Here is an 18,945-nt window from a genome sequence, read left to right as displayed (position 1 = left end):
GAAAGAAAAAATAATAATAATAATCCAATCAGCCCAAATCAAAGGCCTAAGTCAAAGCAGAAAAGAACCAATCTAATTTTCAACCTAAACAAGTATAAAATTACACCCCCCAAGAAACGTCAATCCAAAAGCTAGAAAATTAAAAGGAAAAAGACAAAAGCATTAATTGAAATTAAAATCTACCGAATGAAACCTATCCCAGTCATTAATCAGAAACAGCTGGAAACCATAAAGGCTATTGAAGAGTCATTTCCAAGGTCCCATCTGTTATGTCGATAGCTCTTCCCCATAGATTTAAACTTCATTAAGCTATCTGTTTTGGATGCTGCTCCTTCACCCATTTCTTCAATCCGGATTTCTTTGCCAATCTTCATCCAAGGTTGAAATGTGGCGGTCCAGTTCTTCTCCTATCAGGTAAATGTTTTCTTCTTTCGCGAGAGCTCTCTTTGCTAGACCATGTGCATGTGTATTCTCTGATCTATGTATGTGCTTTAAAGTAAGATCTTGAAAAAAGGATTTCTTGTTCTGAATATCTTTAATAATGGCACCTATTACCGATTTATCTGTTGACATCGCCTTGCTCTTCTTTATGACGGTTTTTGAGTCTCCCATAATTCTAATTGACTGAGATCCTAAAGCAATCCCTAATTTCATGCCTTCTAAACATGCATATGCCTCTGCTGCGAATGATGAGGGAACATTTCTGTGGATAACCGTTTTTATCACCAGTAGATTTCCCCTCATATCCCAACCAACTAGTCCTGTCGCTGATTTGAAGGTTCTACTATCCAGTGCTGCATCAAATTTGATCGATATTCTCGGTACGTTTTCCTGTATACTGTGACTCTTGAAAATTTTTTTCTCAGTTTTCTTCTCAGCATTTATTCCCTCATATTCTACCATATGTCTTTGAATATTCTGAGCTAATCCCCTTCCTGTTGAATTTTTGCCCTCGTGAATGAGTTTGTTTCTAAAGGACCATATCAACCATAAAGCATAGCAGAAAAGCCGACACTGGTAATTGTTGCTGTTCTTGAAAACCCAGGTTAGCCACTCCCATGTATTTTGACTCGTATTCTCCATGACCCATGCTAAGTTTAATGCTTGCCACACTTCTCTTGTAAAAGGACACTCTCGGAAAACATGAAGACGCTCTTCTACTCCAAAATAACATCGTGGACAGCGGGCAGTTGAACTAACCCTCCTCAAGCTGAGATTACCAAAGTGAGGGATATAATCCCATGAAATCCTCCAGATTGTAATTGCAATTTTTGAAGGCAATTGTAGGCTCCATAATTTTTTGTAAAAATTTCTTATTTCGGTCTGTAATAAGTAGTCATTAGCTGTAGAAGCATCTTGTAGTAGTTTATACGCACTACGTACTGAAAACTCACCAGATAGTTCTCCACTCCACACCTGAATATCCTCATGTTCGGTCTCTGCCAGAGGAATTTGTAGAATCTTCCGAGCAGTATCTTCTTGAAAGGTACTTTTAATTAAGTCTGACTTCCATTTTCTACTTGAATTGTCAATGAGGTCTGAAACTAACTGTAATTCTCTTCTGTTTGTGCTATTAAGCTCAGCCACCTTGTCAATCCCCTGAATCCAGTTGTCTTCCCAGATAGAAATGCAACTCCCTTTACCAACTCTCCAACCCAATCCTCTTTGAAGAAGTCCTTTTGACGCCCAGATGCTCTTCCAGGTGAATGAAGGTAAATTCCCCAACTTTGCGTTTAAAAAACTGGACTGTGGAAAATATTTAGCTTTCAAAACTCTGGCTAATAAAGAATTTGGGAAATTAATGAGACGCCAACCTTGTTTAGCTAATAACGCAATATTAAATTGACTAAGATCTCGAAAGCCTAGACCACCATTTTCTTTTAACGAACAAAGGTTTTTCCAAGTGCACCAATGAATTCCCCTTTTGCCCCCTCCTTTTGGCCACCAGAATCTTGCTATAATACTCTTCATTTCATCACAAAGAGCTCTCGGCAGTAAGAAACATGCCATAGAATAAGTCGGAATAGCTTGCAAAATGGCCTTTATAAAAATTTCTTTCCCTCCTTGTGATAAAAATCTGTTGCTCCAGTTATCAATATGTTTTTTGATTCGATCCTTTAAACTCTGAAAAGCTTCTTTTTTTCTTTCGTCCCACCATATTCGGTAGCTGTAGATATCGTTCAGGTTCACTAGTCTTATGTACCCCCAACACATCAACCACTTGTCTCCTATCCTCCTCCAACGTGTTTTTACTAAAGATTACCGTTGATTTATCAAAATTTACACATTGTCCCGGGCAAACTTTGAATTAACACAAAATATCATTTATGATGTTTGCACCCCTCCTAGTTGTCTCTCCAAACAGTATGCAGTCATTAGCAAATAAAAGATGAGATACTTGTGGACTGTATCTACTCACCCGTACTCTTTTGAGACGATCTCTCTTCATTGCTAACCTCAGCAAGCTCGATAAACCTTCACCACATATCAGGAATAAAAACAGGCTTAATGGGTCCCCTTGTCTAAGTCCTCTGGTTGGTACAAATTTATCTCCTCTGTACCCATTTATGACAACTGAATAAGCAACAGAATAAGCAACAGATGACACATTTCATAATGGCATTTACCCAACTCAAATCAAACCCTATCTTTTTCATGACCTCATGCTGGTATCACATCTTTATGTGCTACACAAATATTGGCTTTAGGCATGAAGGTGATAATACCTAAATCCTTTAAATTTTAATCCTACTTTAATGTAGGTGCTGTTTGGATTAGTTATATTATATTCATAGTCTTGATATTGTTCTAGATAAATTTTATCTAGTCTTAGTCTATGGGTTCCCATTCTGATCCGGGATCATTTGAGAATTCCCTTATTTCTTCTTCTGTATCATATTCATACACAGACTCGTCTGAATCAGGTTTAGATTTGACTGGTTCATATCCTATGCTATTAATGTATTCAAGTTGTCTTATTATTTTATTATTCTCCTTTTTATATCTTTGCGGACATTCATTTGCATAATGTCCTTCCTCTTTGCAGAGCCAACATCTGCAATCTTTCTTGTTTCTTGGGCAATCCTTTTTATTAATCTGTCTATCTCTAAAATCTCATCGAGATGGCCTTAGCAGGCTTGAAACAGGATACTATCATTCTCATGGTAGTAAGCATAAAACTAAGATTCCCCCTCAATATCAGCTAAGTCACAGCGAAAATGCGTATAATAATAGGTGGTTAAACCTAGATTGTACGTTAGACAAACATAAAGAGCTAGACGGATGGTACAGACAAATGTGCTTTCTAAGTCTAAGGAACATAGAACAAGTAGCAGACGCAACTTTGATAGGAAATCGGGTCGATGCCAACTGTAGGCTTTTCGTACTTTAGGTATTTTAATAGTCTTGTGATTATTTCTTAAAGTTATATAATCCAAATGTTGAACAAATGGGTGATATAAATGTAAGAAATTGTTTCTTATTAATATGTCCATTCCTGTATTCTGTTGATATAAGGTTGGGACCTTAAACAATGTTCCTTGTAACTCGAGATAGATATCTCTTGCTACTTTATTAATCTTGATTATGCTTTTATCAGCTATGACGATGCTCTTGAAGCTGGGCTTGTTTGCTGCTTCTACTGGTTCTGCTGCTGGGGCCATTTCCTTCAATCTATTTTTGATAGATTTTAGCTCCTGCTCTTGTAGTAGTAGCTCTTCCTTCATCTTCTTGACTTTTTCCTGCTGGTTCAGCTCTTGAATCCTAAGCTCGTAGTATTCTTTCATCTGAATTTCCTTGCTGCTGCTGCTTGCTCCTTTAGCTGCTGCTCCAATTCCTTTACCTTCATTTTTATTACCAGTTTTATCTTATCAGATTTTAGTTGATTAACTTGTTTATTAATTTGAAGCGAATTCTCGGGTTAAGATATCCGCTAAATTTTATCTAGTCTTAGTCTATGGGTTCCCATTCTGATCCGGGATCATCTGAGAATTCCCTTATTTCTTCTTCTGTATCATATTCATACACAGACTCGTCTGAATCAGGTTCAGATTCGACTGGTTCATATCCTATGCTATTAATGTATTCAAGTTGTCTTATTATTTTATTATTCTCCTTTTTATATCTTTGCGGACATTCATTTGCATAATGTCCTTCCTCTTTGCAGAGCCAACATCTGCAATCTTTCTTGTTTCTTGGGCAATCCTTTTTATTAATATGTCTATCTCTAAAATCTCTTTTATCATAAGCTCTATCTTTTTTATATTTATTCCTATATCCCTTCTTTTTTTTGTATTGTCTTTTATATTTTTTATATTTTCGAGGTGAAAACCTCTTCCTGTATCTCTTATATTTTTTCTTGTATCTTTTATAAGATTTCTTATAATCCTTTTGTGGTTTACATCCCCATCGAGTAGGAATGTCAATCATAGAAGGATCACAACAAGGTTTATTATTAGTGAATTTATTAATGTCCTCATTGAAATGTTTTTTTTTGCATTTTTCTTCCATTAATTCCTGTAAACATTGTATTCTTCCTGCTAAGTTATTTGTTAATCTTGCATCCTTTTCTAATTCAAATCTTTTTTCTAATTCTTCTTTCCACGTTGGTGGAAATTTGAAATAGAATTGTTTCTCATATTGGTTCATTTTATCTTTACTATTTAGCTTATAAAACCATTTTTCATATTCGCAGATAAAATTCTTCCAATAACAGAGATCACAGATCTTGATATTGTTTAGAATATATTCTGCTTTGCTAGATTCCTTTTCTTGAACTGTTTTCTGATTAATTTGATTTAAACCTATAAATTCATTTGAAATTAAGGTTTTAATCTTAGTTAATCTTCATGTGATAAGTAAGTTGATTTTAATAATTCTCCTCTTTCTGAGTTCCACCATGCTCTTACATTTCCTGTCATGAAATGTTCTAAGAATGGTTCTAGGTCTGCTACTTGTTCTATGTTCCTTAGACTTAGAAAGCACATTTGTCTGTACCATCCGTCTAGCTCTTTATGTTTGTCTAACGTACAATCTAGGTTTAACCACCTATTATTATACGCATTTTCGCTGTGACTTAGCTGATATTGAGGGGGAATCTTAGTTTTATGCTTACTACCATGAGAATGATAGTATCCTGTCGTTGGTTTTTTCTTAGACTTCCTAGTTTCAAGCCTGCTAAGGCCATCTCGATCAATGTTTTCTATGCTATCTACTAATGGGTCCAGTGAAGGGTCAAAATACTCATTAACCTCTTCATCATCTAGTTCCTCATCTTCTAGTTTGACTTCATCATCGTCTTCTTCAACTTTTATCCTATTACTACTAGATTTTTACTAGGTGCATCTAGATAGTTTTCATCATCAGATATTTCTTCAATTTTCATTTTATCTTTTTCCATTTTTATTATTTCATCATGATCATATTCATCCTCATAATTGTCATCGTCGAATATGTATTCTTCGATGCCGTCCTGTATTTGATAACCAAATTCCATATTACAAGTTTCTTGTATTAAAGAATCTAGTTCTCTTTGGTTCCTGCAATTTTTAATCCTTTCTCCTAAATCTACTTCTTGTCTAACAGATGCCATTGGGGTTTGATATCTGGTAGAGGTGGAATTTTATTAGGAATAGGTATTGGTGGATCAGGTTTAATCCATCTTATTGTTTTCTTAGGGGTTCCTAAATTTGAAGGTAGATCACTGATCTTCTTATCTATTTCTCTTAATAAATCCTCATGTCTTTGTTGGTTTTCAACCATCTTGTTTACTATTACTGTTAATCCTTTTAAGTTTTCTGCTATTTCACTATTATCTTGTAGGAGTTTAGGCAAATTCCAAGAAAGGTAACGTGAAATGCTTCCATCTGGTCGGAATTTAAATTCTGACCTACTCATAGCTTATTATCAATTTTTCTTATCATGTCTTTAACTTCATTCAAATCCTTTTGAGTATTTAATGCTGTATGAATATTCGTAGGTTCTTCTAATATTATGGGAACATTAGAAGGTTGTTCTACTGGTATTTCATACTCCTGTCTAGGTAGTCTAAAGCTTTGACTTTGACTCCTATTTAAGCTTATTCCTTGTTTAGGTATTAATGCTGTGCTATTATTATAATTTCTAAATATGTTTTCACTTGTTTCTTCAATTTTATCTCCATTAGTGATTTTAGGTATGCTAAAATGACTTCTAGGGATTTCTATTAATTTCGTGCTAGTTTCTGCAAATATTTGTTCTATTTCAATTTTATTACTAGTCTTGAAATTTACTGAGTAATGTGAATTACTAAGTCCATATCCTACAGCATATAAGATGCTGAATGGATAATCATCCTGATGCATTAAATCTTGTCTTAAATATCTAAAGCTTAATCCTATTGATTTTCCTAGATAATTTGAGATTATTGGGATTCCTATTTGTAGACTTACATCAAATTTTACTGCTGGGTATCCTAAATTTCCTTCGAGTCTTCCTATGATTATTTCATCAATATGATTACTCGTTATTCTCCTGTCATACACGATTATTTCAATCGGTGTATCAATTCCTGATTTTATTGTTGGTTTGATTATTATCTGAGCTTTTCCAAAATGAATATATTTTATTTTGGTCCTATTTTTCTTAGGGATCTTAGATAATTTTTCTTCCAAACTTTGCTGTGTTATGAATGGTAACACAGTGTTTCCTGTTGCTTGTTTAATTTGTATAGGGAGTTCCTCTACAAATTTTCCTAAAAATAATATGTTTTCTCTGTCAAACAATCTTTTGAATTGTTGACTTAGATTATCTTTAATATCCTGACCGTCTTCTAGAGTTATTTTTCCTTTTTTCTCTATCTTAGATAATTTATTAGCATTAACTAATATTTCTCTTTGATAGGTTTCATTATCATCTATGTTCCTGATAATAACCTCATTTTCGAGATTATTTCCTGTGTTTAAGCTACTGATTTCTGAATTACTCATAATTTCTTTTCGATTGCTGCTAATCTCTTTTTAATCTCTTCTAAGTCTTGCTTATAAAGATTATTATTAGATTTTAGCAATTCTTTTATTTCTTTAATGTCTTTATTATCTTGAGATAAATGTTTAAATTGTCTTTCAACTTCTTCTTTGAAATCCTTGATACTTCTATCAATCCTTTCATCGAATATGTTGAATAATTTGTTTAATTCGTCATAAGATAATTTTTGTCTTTCATTGGTATTTTCAGCTAAGTATTTTAAATATCTTAACGCTTCAGTTAATTGTTCGTTATTTATTATTCCTTGTCTTGATAATTCATGTATTTCGTTCGCTAGTGAATTCAATTGCTTGAAATCCATAGCTTCCTTTTGGTAGCTTTTATAGTTAAATTCATATTTGTAGTTTAAATTTTTGCCGTGATGGTGAAAATTATAACTATAGCTGAATCCTGGAATATTTAGTGGTATTTTCTGATTTTTGTTAAACCAGTAATGTAATCCTTGTAAATATTTATTAAAACATATACTGTATTGATTTTTTGGCTTAAACTGAGTACTCAGTTCAAGTTTCTTTGGATGGCATAAATCAATATACAACCTAGCCCAATTAAGAACCATTTTGTAAATTGTTTTAATTGCTCATACCTCCTGTATAATCTTGGTTTTGAGTCTTTTATTAATTTTTCAATTAATTGATATCCTGTTTTAAGAGGTTCAATTAGTTCTTTTATCTTGTTAAAGTTTTCTTGTGTTATTTGAGATTGTTCTTCTGAAAGCATCAGCGTTCCTGTTGCTATCAGATTAACAGTCTCTTGGAGCTTTTGCATTTGCTCTTGAGTTCTGTTTATTTGAATCATTATTAGGCTTAAGGTTTCTTTGATTTCTTTTACGTCTTTAAATCCTTTATATTCTGGATTTTTATCCATTTTTATCTTCTTATGTCCTGAATCGTAGTCTGCTCTGATACCAAGTTTTTATTGCGATGGTCTCTGGGTTAGAGATTCATCATTTTCTAATAATTCTCTTATTTCCTGCGGATTAAATTCATAATTACATATTTCATTTATCATTTGTTCTTGTTTATCTTTAATTCTTTTAATCTTTTTATTAACACAGTCCTTTAAGGCCTGTATATTATCTTGTATTTTTAATCTATAGAAAGTTCTTTCAAACTTTTCTACAGTTTCATCTTGAAATTTTTGTAAATGAGTTCTTAGTCTTATTAATTGTTCAATATTTTCTTCTGGTAAGTTTTCTGGGTTATATCTTGTATAATTTCCTTTTTGTACTAATTCTGGAACAGAATTGTACTCCTCCATGTCTAGTTTTATTTGTGTATTAATGTGTTTTTTATTTTTATTATAAGGTCCTCGAGTATATGATACTTGTTTTCCTTTTCCTTTATTCATTTTTCCATTCTGTGTTCCACTTCTTCAGCTATTTCTGTATCAATACTGTAGTTATATTCAGATTCTGGTGGTGAAGGTATCTCATGGAAGAGATCCTTTCTTAATTCATTAACATCCTTTTTTACTTGATTTACTTTATTTTCGAGACTATACATCTCAATCCTTAAATGATTTATTAGATCTAGAGTTTGGGAAAACCCTTGCTCTATTTGGTCTGATAATTGCATTACTAGTCCTGTTACGCTTTTAGTTTCATTTATTTTAGCTGATTCATTTAAATATTTTCTTAGTCTTTCCATCTTAAAGTCGGTAGTAGAGTTGGTCATAGAACCTCTACTTCCTGAGGGTTTGTCAGACATTTCGGTCTGGACAAAGATAGTTTATCATAAAGAAGTTGGGCACTGCCCGTTCCTGAATATTTTTCTCAGATTATTCTGAGATCCTGATGACATCCTGTATAAAGTGTTAAAGTTTATACCTTCCATATTTCTGGGTTTTTTGAATGAACTGTTGGATTCCGGTGTTTCTGATTTTCTCTTTTCAAGCCAACGGCGACTGGACTTTACTGCCTCCACTCTGGGTCTTACTACCACGCCTGTCAAAGCCTCCAGAAAAGATTTCTGAAAATCGCTGAAACTCTTGGAATTGATCTTAAGTTTCCATTCTACCCTGTCATAAGCTTTACTCATATCGAGTTTAACGGCCATAAATCCTTTTTTCCCCGTTCTCTTTTGCTTTAACTTGTGCAATATTTCGTGAGTAATACATTATCTGATATTAACCTGCCTGGCACAAAAGCACTTTGCGCTTCATCAATACATTTTCCAATAACACTTTGAAATCTGTTTGCAAGTACCTTTGCAATAATTTTGTAAAGTACATTGCATAGACTAATTGGCCTAAATTGCATCATAGTTGATGGATTGCTGACTTTTGGAATAAGCATTATATTTGTGGAATTTATTGGACTAACCTCCATATTTCCGTTTAAAATTTGTAGACAAAAAGCTAGGACGTCATCCCCAACAATCTGCCAACACTTCTGATAGAATAATGCTGGAAATCCATCCTCCCCTGGTGCTTTTGTAGGTCCCATTTCAAAAACAGCTTCTCTAATTTCCTCTCTTGAATATGGTTCTGTAAGTTTTCGGTTGTCATCCGCATGAATGCAGCGTTCTATCCCTGATAGAATATGATCATAATTCCCATTCTTTCTTGCCGAAAATAAATTCTGAAAATAAGACTTAGCCACACCCTCAATGTCTTGAATGAGCTCCATTTCTCTACCCTCTTCATCTTTCAGCTTATGAATGAGATTCTTTTTTCTCCGTTGTGAAGCTTGGCTATGAAAGAAAGCAGTATTTTTGTCCCTTAATTTCAACCAGTTAATTCTAGCTCTCTGTTCCCAATAGCATTCGTCCTTCTCAATCTCAAAATTCAAGTTTATTTTTGTATCAATCAATTCAGCTAAGGTCTCTTCATTTCTGGTTGCTTCAGCTAACTCGTCAAGTTTCTTCGTAAGCATCTGTTTTGTCTTCTGCCTATTTTTTTTAACTGCCCAGCCCAAATATGCAATCCTTTCTTTAAATTATCCAGCCTCTTTAATATTTCCTCTAACGAATTCTCCCATAGTTTTTTGACTTCTTCCATGAAAGATTCTTCCAATAGCCACCCTGCTTCAAATCTGAAATTGTTATCCCTTACTCGTTCTGCAAATCTCCTGGTATTAATAAGAAGAGGACAATGGTCTGAAAATGAATGAGCAAGATGTTGAATTTTAATTTCTGAAAACATAACAATCCAATTTGTGTTAGCTACTCCTCTGTCCAAACATTCTTGGATGTTCGTCTCTGGTAAGTTGCCCCTCCCAAGTAAAACGCCTGCCCTCAAAACCCACATCATTTAATCGGCACTCTTCTAATGTTTTACTAAAAATTTCCATCCTTCTTTCATCCCTAGGTAACCTTCCTTTTTTTTCAAATACATACATAATTTCATTGAAGTCTCCGCAAACCAACCAATGGGTTTCTCTATCATTGGCTAAACTTTTCAAAACCTCCTACGAATCATTCCTATCCTGTATGTATGGGGAACCATAAAATCCTGTAAATCTCCAATTAATTCCTTTTTCCTTATCTTCAACGATCACATCAATGTCTTTTAGAGTAACTACGAAGCATAACTTCAATGTCAGTTCTCCAAGCTAAGCACAACCCTCCTCTCGTACCTTCAGGTTCCACTTCGATTCCATTTGCGAAACCACACCTCCTGCGAGTGATTTCCATTTGTTTCTTATTAATTTTAGTCTCCATAAAGAAGACTATTTGGGGATTATTAATTTTCAGCAAATGTCGAAGTCTTCTAACCGTCCGTTGTCTCCCCAAACCACGGACGTTCCAGCTTAAGATTTTCATTGTGCCCGGTCGGCATGCCTTTTGGCAGCTGCCGATATTATAGAATGTACGCCTTCCATCTCCCTTCTATTTCTCTTTTTTCCTTCCTCCCCTATTAAAGTTTCATCTTCCAAATCATGCTCCATAGCCATTTGCATCTGATAAGACCAGATTTTATTTCTCTGTTGTTCTTCATGTGTTGCCCTCCCCTCAAGGCTAATCCCCAATATTGGATCAATAGCTTTGCCCTCATTCTGCTTGTTTAACCCGTCAAACCTACTCTCCATCCAGCCTTCTCCAAGTTTCCCTTCCCCCTCTCGCAGCCAAATGCTATTCATTGATAGAGCTCTTCGAGATGGTGCCCGTAATGTTAAATCCTATCCCATTTCAGCAATCTCCCCTCCAACCCTCATTCTCTCTTCACAGAAAGAGTCATTATGACCTAAACGTCCACAGAAAAAACAAAACGCTCATACTTAAATTTAACATATGAGCATATCCCACCAAACATAATCTGTTTCTTTCTTTTCAAAGGTTTCCTAATATCAATCTGCACTCTTATTCTCATAAAATTATGAGTCTCCTTTCCCAACTTAGATACATCGTACTCCATGAAAACTCCAATAAAATTGCCCAGCTGTGTTGCTAGGCTTTCAGTAAATAAACCTATTGGGACATCATGAATTTGTACCCAAAAAGGGTTAAAAATTAGTGGTACCGTCAATGGATTTTCTCCCCTTCTCAGTTTGCAGAGTATTAATAAATGATTATTAAAAGTCCACGGTAAACCCTTCAGAACTCTTTCCAAATCCATACTGTGAAAAAATTTAAAAAGGTACCTTTTTTCTCCCAGATCTCGAATTTGTATCCCACAGACAGGGTGCCACAAATTTGCCATGGTGCTTCTCATAGCTGGAAAGTGTATTATGCTTGCTGTTAAAAAACAACCTACAAGCTGAAAATCTTCACGTTCTTTTTGCATGCATGGATCGGTCTGGATCTGTAAAATTTCCTCTTCTTCTTCATTGAGCGACAATTGTGCTAATTCTGTTTCTATGATTGCAGGAATTGATGTTCAGAAAAACTCTCCCGTCCTCCCTATCGTCTGAGCAAAATTGTGTTCAAGCCGATTTCAAGAAAAAAGAACAAAAGCAATCTACGAAAAACCTAAAAATATCATGCCAAAGGCGGCAGATAGAAACGTGCTAGGGTAGCAGACTACACAATATAAAGTCTCAAAATCATTGTGTTTTTTTAGTTTTAAAATTTTACGCAACGTTTGGGCATCAAAACGGCGGTGGAAGGTTGCGTTTGGTAATTTCAAGCGATCGAGAAGGTTTAATTCTGCCCTAAGTCTCTATATTTTTAAGACATTTGAACTTTAATCCTTCTACTTTTGGCGAATTTAATATTTCTACTTGTTTTATTTAAAAAATTAATATCTAATTATTTGTTAAATTTAAGTATGTGACATTTTAATGATTTAAAATTGCTAGGATAATTTATTAATTATTTTAAAATAATTCAGTTGGTTTATTAATGATATGTATTAATATGATTTAATGATTATATATTTAAAATGTTATTAACAGGGCTCTAATTCTTAAATAAGATAACTGGAAGACAAAATTTCTGAAGTTAAAACTTAAAAGTAGAGGAACAGAACTTTAAAAATTCGAAGAGCGTAGGGTTTGGAGACACTATCAAACCAATGGAGGAACATGCGATTTATTCCAAGATTCTTAAAATGCCGGAGTTTTAGGGATAAAGCAATTTTAGTCCCTAAATTGATAAATTTTCCCAATTTGATATTTGGAATTTTTTTATCCACATTAATTTTGGAATGAGACAATTTTTTCTAATTTCTAATTTGATCTTGAGTCTGCATTTTATTAAAGTGTAATGACGTGACTTTTTGAAAATAAATTTTAAATAAATTTATAGGTGATGACAAGGCATAAACTGAGTGTTACATTTGCACACCTTAATGAAATCCAAACTCAGAGATCAAATTGAAAAATTTTGCCAAGTTTCGGAAGGACCAAGGTGGGCAAAATAAGTATCGGAGGAATTTCAGAATTATCGCTAAAAACCTGAATCATATGTGGTAAATTGTTAGTCTTGTACAAATGCTATAATAATTCATGCATGAATCTGTCACAAGTGGATTGTTCCAGAAAACATAGTGAATAGGAAGAAATGGAAAAGAAAACCAATACCTTCTTACTTAAGCTGCAGTTAGTTGAGCTGTGTTAATGGTGATCTTTCTTCAATAACCAAATGTTGTTTATTGGTTGCTGGAGAAAAAAGAAGACTATTCTTGTTCTCTTTTAGAGAATCAAAGAGTTCGTCACTGTCAAGTGAATGCACTATCCTTCCCAAGAATCTCACCATCTCTACATCTTCAGCGGAGAACTTGCTGATCCTATCGCATAGACCCTCAATGAATCCAAATAAAATTTCCCTATCCGTTGTCAACTTCATGATGTCTTCAAGCAAATTTATCTTTTCACTCTTAAGCTCATCAATCAAAGCAAACAAGTTCTTCATTTCCAGTTGCTTTGCTTCCATTTCATCTTCAACAATCAATGCTAGCTGTTTTGAATCAGACAGGAACTTTTCTTGTGATAGCAGTTTCTCCTGTATATTCTGATTTGCAGAGCTAACTGCTTGCTTCTCTTGTTTTGTGCTCTTCTTCTTCTAGTGAAAGAAGAAGACTAGTCTTGTTCGCTTTTAGTGAGTCAAAGAGTTCATCGCTGCCTTTAAAATCTGAATGGTTATTGTCAAAAGCCTGCACTATCCTTTCCAAGAATCCCATTAGCTGTGCTTCTTCCCTGAAGAACTCAGTGATCCTGTCACCTATGCCCCCAATGAAGCCAATCAAAATTTCCCTATCCATTGACAACTTCATGATATCTTCAAGCAAATTCGTCTTTTCACTCTTGAGATCATTAACCAAATCCTCTGATTTTCTCAGCCTTGCCTCCATCTGATCAATTAAATTCTTCATTTCTATATTCTTTGCTTTAAGTTCAGCTTCAACAGTCAATACTAGCTTGTTAGAACCAGAGAGGGACTTTTCTTGCAATAACAGTTTCTCCTGGATACTAGGAATGTCATCCTCCAACTCCTCAATCATTAACTTTTTCTCTTCAATTTCTAGCTCTGAGGAAAAGGAATTCAATGAGCTATCAAAATCTTCTTCCATTAACGATTCCTTGGAACCAATAAATGTCTCTGAGTTGCAACTTCGTTTTCCCTTTGCAAATTCAAGCAGTCTAATCGTGACTTTGCGTCCTGGAATTCAGAAAAAATATTTCCAAACCGCATTTTGAGCTCTGAAATTTCAGTTTCCAGGTACTTTCTTCGAGTTTCTTCATGAGCCAAAACTTGGTTGCACATTTTCAAACGGTTTTCAAGATATCCCGTAATCCAGATCTGAGAATCCAATCTTGTTTTCAGCAAAGAAACCTCATCAAGCAATGCAGATTTTTCCTGCTCCCACTCATGCTTACTCACCTTGAACTGGTCTAAAAGCTTTTCATGAGCTTCTTCTAGGTATTTGAACTGTTCCTTCTTCCATTTTAACTCATCTTCAACCTTCCTCCTGCCTTTTCCTACCTCATCCAACAAATCATCTCTTTCTCTCATCTCCTTCGTGTTTTCGGCCTTTTTCTTTGCTTCCAAACACTTATTCTGTGACACCGAGAGGTGAGCTTTTATAATCTCTGCCCTTAGCACATTAATTGTCTTCTCTAGATGTACATTCTTCTCATTTGCTTCATCTAAAGCCAATACCGTCAGTCCATTTTCCTGCCCCCATTTCTGATTCTTCTCATCGCGCTCAACTCTTAGCTTATCATTTGCACCATTCAAATGCTTGACAATCATTTCTTTGTCATATAGACTGTGTTTAAGATCTTCATTCGCTCGCTTCGCCACCGAGATTTCTTCTTCTTTTTCGAGAATTCCTTCCACCTGCTTCTCAATTTTTGAACTCGCTTCTTGGATATTTGTTAACAGCTCATTCTGGATTTTCTTCAAATGTTCACATAACTCGGATTTGCTTTTCAAATCTGCCTTTAGCTTCTCGTTCTCAACTTTTACTTCATCTAACTCTTCGTAGACCGTCTCCATTGCCATATTTTTTTTCTGAAAATATGGTCCCAATCACATCCGTTTTGTAAAAAAACACAAATCTTTTAGCATTAAATAACTAAATTCCAAAAGGCACATAATACAAAATTAAGAAAAATTTTCGTAAATTTGCAATGCAAAAATTAGTGATTAACCGCAAACAGCCAATAAAAACATGACTAAATATCAGTTTTCTCAGAAAACAGAAAGTAAAATAACGAGGAGGAGAAGAAAGATCCAGAAAAGTACCTGATTTTGTGCTTATAGATTCACCATCGGAAGATTATGAAAGGAAGAGAACAAAAATAGAAAAACGAGAGAGTTCGCCAAAAATAAAAAAGGCCGTTAAGAGAGAGCAGAGCGGGGTAGTGGGAATTTTCAAAAAGTTATGCAGAGATTTGACGGCGTTAGCATGGACTCATTTTCCGTTTTGTCTCTTTCCTTTGGGATGGGGTCCCACTCCCAATGGAAATTTCTAATGAGAGTTGCCGTTAGGTAATGGAAGTCAAGCCCAATTGGGCTGGAAGCATTTTAACTGTTTTCTTTTGGGCCAAAACCATTTAGTTGTTTTATACCATCACTTTCAAAAATAATTAAAAAATAATCAATAGATTTAAAATTAAAATATTTTTATTTTAAAAAAATAAATTTGCTCTTACTTCACAATAGCTACTGAACCAGGCTTCATCGTGCTTTTACATGGTACCAATATCATACATAGTTCATTAAATCTGGCTTTAAATATAGTTTTTAAGTTTTATTAATCTCGTTCGTATTTATAAACAACTAATCCAAATTTATTTAGATTTGTCCATATTATTTTTTAAAAAATTTTAATTATTATTTTTTAATATTTACTAATTATATATATTTTAGTACCATTATATGTATATATATTCTTTTTTTATCAAATTTAAACATAAACAATTTTACATATTTTTAATAGTTAGTATAATATATTTAATTTTCATATAATATAAATTACATGATATATAAAATAAATAAACATGTTATAAACTTAAAAAATGGGTCAAATCTGATCAAACTAGGACTTTGAATATTGGAGTTTTGATCAAATCTATACTTTAAATGTGCTTAATTTTCACCTAAACTCATTTTTTGAACCTAATATTTTGTCCAAATTCTCCTCAATTTCAAATAGTTATTTAAGCCTGGATAAATAACCCAACCTTTAAACTGAAACAAATTTACTATGTGTGCATAAATAATATATAGAAGCTACATTGCATGTTAAGTGAATTATATAACAATAGATTCTGGCGTATCCACAACATGGATAGAAAATAAAATTATGTAATAAATATATTTATAAAAAAATGTAAAAATAATAAATAAGTTTTGGTTGTCTTTGACTTGTGTGGAGCGATAACTAAAATTTTTGTTAGATACCAATTTAATACGGGTTCAAACTGTGTTACCTTCATTTCTTACCCTTAATATTGTATAAAAAAAATTTTAGTTGAGGGAGAAATATAAATGTAAGAAGTTAAAAAGGCATGAGTTGTTAAAGTGAAAATATTTTATTTTTGTTTAGTAAAAATTCAAAATAAATAATTTATTTATTTTATGATTTGACGTGATTAAATTAAGTGTACGAAATATAAAGTCACCACTTGAAATGTTGGACTGAATCTCCAATCAATAATGAGAACACAGCTAAGAACCGCAGGCTTCTGAAATTCCCATATGGTACATTTTGTGTTGATGAAGACAAGAAGTGGAAGGGGAGACCGCAAGTTTTGGCGAGGGACCCCTCCAGTGTTCAACTATATAATAAAGACAAGTTTAGATGACTCAACCCCCAGCCTTGTACGTTTAAATCAGACCTCAACAACACCCAAGTCAAGTAAAAATTATTAGGTACAATCCAAACCAAAATGTATCCTCACTTTGATATGATTGTTAAGTATACGTTGGTTCTAAGTGATAAAATTTTGAGTAAATTTTGTTATTGGTTTCTGTAATTTTCGAAAATTATGAATTTAATTCTTATATTTTAGTTTAGTTAGTTTTAGTCTCTATACTTTATGAATTTTAAAATTTCGGTTCTTATCAAACGATAACTGTTAAGTTTATTAAATTAAGTCTTGTTATCTTCAAAATCTGATATGGCAAACTTAACATTATACGTGTAATACCATGTCAGTTTGTTATTTTCACATATTATTAACTAAAAAAATAAGTTAATGGATTAACAAATTTCATTTACATTCAAGATTGACAATTCTAAATTCAAAAAGTATAAGGACTTAGAATGATTCAATTAGAGAACATATATTAAATCTACAATCGAGCACACGACATAGGCTAGTAACTGAATCTAACCAAACTAATTTAATTACTACTATTTGGGTTAGAACTAAATTTCAAAATTTGAAAAATAAAAGGACTAAAATTGATCAAATTAAAGTAAATAGACCAAACCCACAATTTTTACAAAGCGTAGGAACTAGTAATGAAATTTATTTTTTTTATCGAAGCCAAGGTAATCACCATCGACAACGATGACTAATTCTTTTCGTTGTGTTTATTCTCCAAAAAAAATATATCTAATCATGAAATATGTTTCATTTTCATGAACAGTGATCAACAAGATACTATATTACTCGCATCAAATCATTTGGATAAGACCATAGGGGGGTACGGCTGAATTTTGTCCATGTGCCTACACATGGTGTAGGAATAGTGTTAAACGACATGCTTTGGTGTTTGAAAACGAATTGGTTTGCTTGTTGCTTGTTTGGTTGATTTTTGTGTGATCATTTCATCAAACATATGATGGACAATGTATCTAGCTATAGATTACCACATGTGTCTGTACATATTTGACTTTTGCCTATACGCCGTTTAACTTAGGTGGTTTCATGTGCTAATGCTTCGTCCATGTGGGAAATGGAATTGGCCCGGTTAGTCTCTTTACTTGTCGCATTAACTCATAACAATTGAATTAGATTGACCGGTTGAAATAATATCGAGGGTATAACAATTCAATTATATAAGTTGAAATGCAGAATTAGAGAATTGATTACAATTGAAAATCCGAATTGATACTGTCACACTAATTTAATTAAGACTAGATTTTCAAAAAAATAAATAACCATTAATAAAATTATGGGTTTTTTTATCTTTTTATATAAAATTTTTAAAACAAAACAATTAAAAAACTCTAATTAAAATGACTAAGAATTCACTAATCAAATTTGAGATTATAAAAATTTGATTTATCAATTACATTCGTACCACTTAATTCCACTTATTAATAGTATAAATTACATTAAAAAAATTAAAAATCTCACTTATTATAAAAAAATTTCGATACAGTATAATTAAAGAGCTAATATTCACATATAATAGATAATTGTCTTTTTTAATTGTCTCTAAAAACTAAAACTCGAATGAACTATATGAGATGAACCCAACCATTAATGAGATTTTAGATTTTAACTCCTACATTGTAATTAATGTTCAAGGACGAGAAAAAAGGACTAAAATTGGTAAAATAACATAACTTTTGTGGGATTTGAACATGATAAATTTTATTATTATTTATATACAATAACAAAAGGGAAATAAAATAAATAATAATGGTGGATGAGAATACAAGGAAAATCCCCCCTCACCAAAGAGCCAATGGCACTAAATTAAAGAACACAATAAAGCCTTATCATCAATTTCATCACTTTAAACTTTGGGGGTCTCTTTCACATCAATTTTATAAAATAAAAAAACTAAAAGACAAACATCTTATGGCAAAACTATGGGTTCAAACATAGGAGATAATGGTCATATAATTACATTAAAAAAAACATTATAATAAGACAAATGTCTTTCCTTTTTCAAAGAATTTATGTTCTTAGCATTTTTCATAATATATATATAGATATTTTTTATTTTTCAAAAAGCTAACAACAAAATATGAAACTAAACCTTAAATAATTATTATTGCAAAGGAAAATTCTTGGCCGAGATTGTTGTGTGTAGTGATAACTTTTCCTAGTAAAAAGATTATTCGAAGATGAAG

The 18,945-nt window shown here is 33.0% G+C and overlaps 1 protein-coding gene and 1 long non-coding RNA gene across 10 annotated transcripts; one reads left to right on the top strand and one right to left on the bottom strand.

Moving 5' to 3' along the window:
• Nucleotides 1–217: 217 nt before the first annotated feature.
• LOC107950475 (uncharacterized) lies at nucleotides 218–12,170 on the top strand. Of its 9 annotated transcripts, none has more exons than XR_005911059.1 (5): nucleotides 218–414; nucleotides 733–1,045; nucleotides 1,128–1,486; nucleotides 1,584–1,712; nucleotides 11,832–12,170. It is a non-coding gene; the product is annotated as an uncharacterized lncRNA (long non-coding RNA). The 9 variants fall into 9 exon arrangements; XR_005911064.1 differs by having other exon boundaries at nucleotides 1,579–1,712; XR_005911060.1 differs by having other exon boundaries at nucleotides 243–414; nucleotides 730–1,045.
• Nucleotides 11,890–15,362, bottom strand: LOC121215309 (uncharacterized protein At4g38062). Its single transcript, XM_041089641.1, has 2 exons — nucleotides 15,153–15,362; nucleotides 11,890–14,918 (listed from the first exon to the last, which is right to left on the bottom strand). The coding sequence occupies exon 2, from the start codon at nucleotides 14,907–14,909 to the stop codon at nucleotides 13,974–13,976; it is 936 nt and encodes a 311-aa protein (XP_040945575.1). The 5' UTR covers nucleotides 14,910–14,918; nucleotides 15,153–15,362; the 3' UTR covers nucleotides 11,890–13,973.
• Nucleotides 15,363–18,945: the final 3,583 nt, after the last annotated feature.

Source organism: Gossypium hirsutum, chromosome D03, assembly GCF_007990345.1.
Source record: "Gossypium hirsutum isolate 1008001.06 chromosome D03, Gossypium_hirsutum_v2.1, whole genome shotgun sequence".
In the NCBI taxonomy this organism is placed as follows: Eukaryota; Viridiplantae; Streptophyta; class Magnoliopsida; order Malvales; family Malvaceae; genus Gossypium; species Gossypium hirsutum.
The sequence above is the reverse complement of the archived record's forward strand: the minus strand, read 5'-3'. Positions and strand labels throughout refer to the sequence as shown.

Coding starts and splice junctions, on each gene's coding strand:
- LOC121215309 (XM_041089641.1), bottom strand. CDS start 14,909: ATGGCAATGGAGACGGTCTACGAAGAGTTAGATGAAGTAAAAGTTGAG.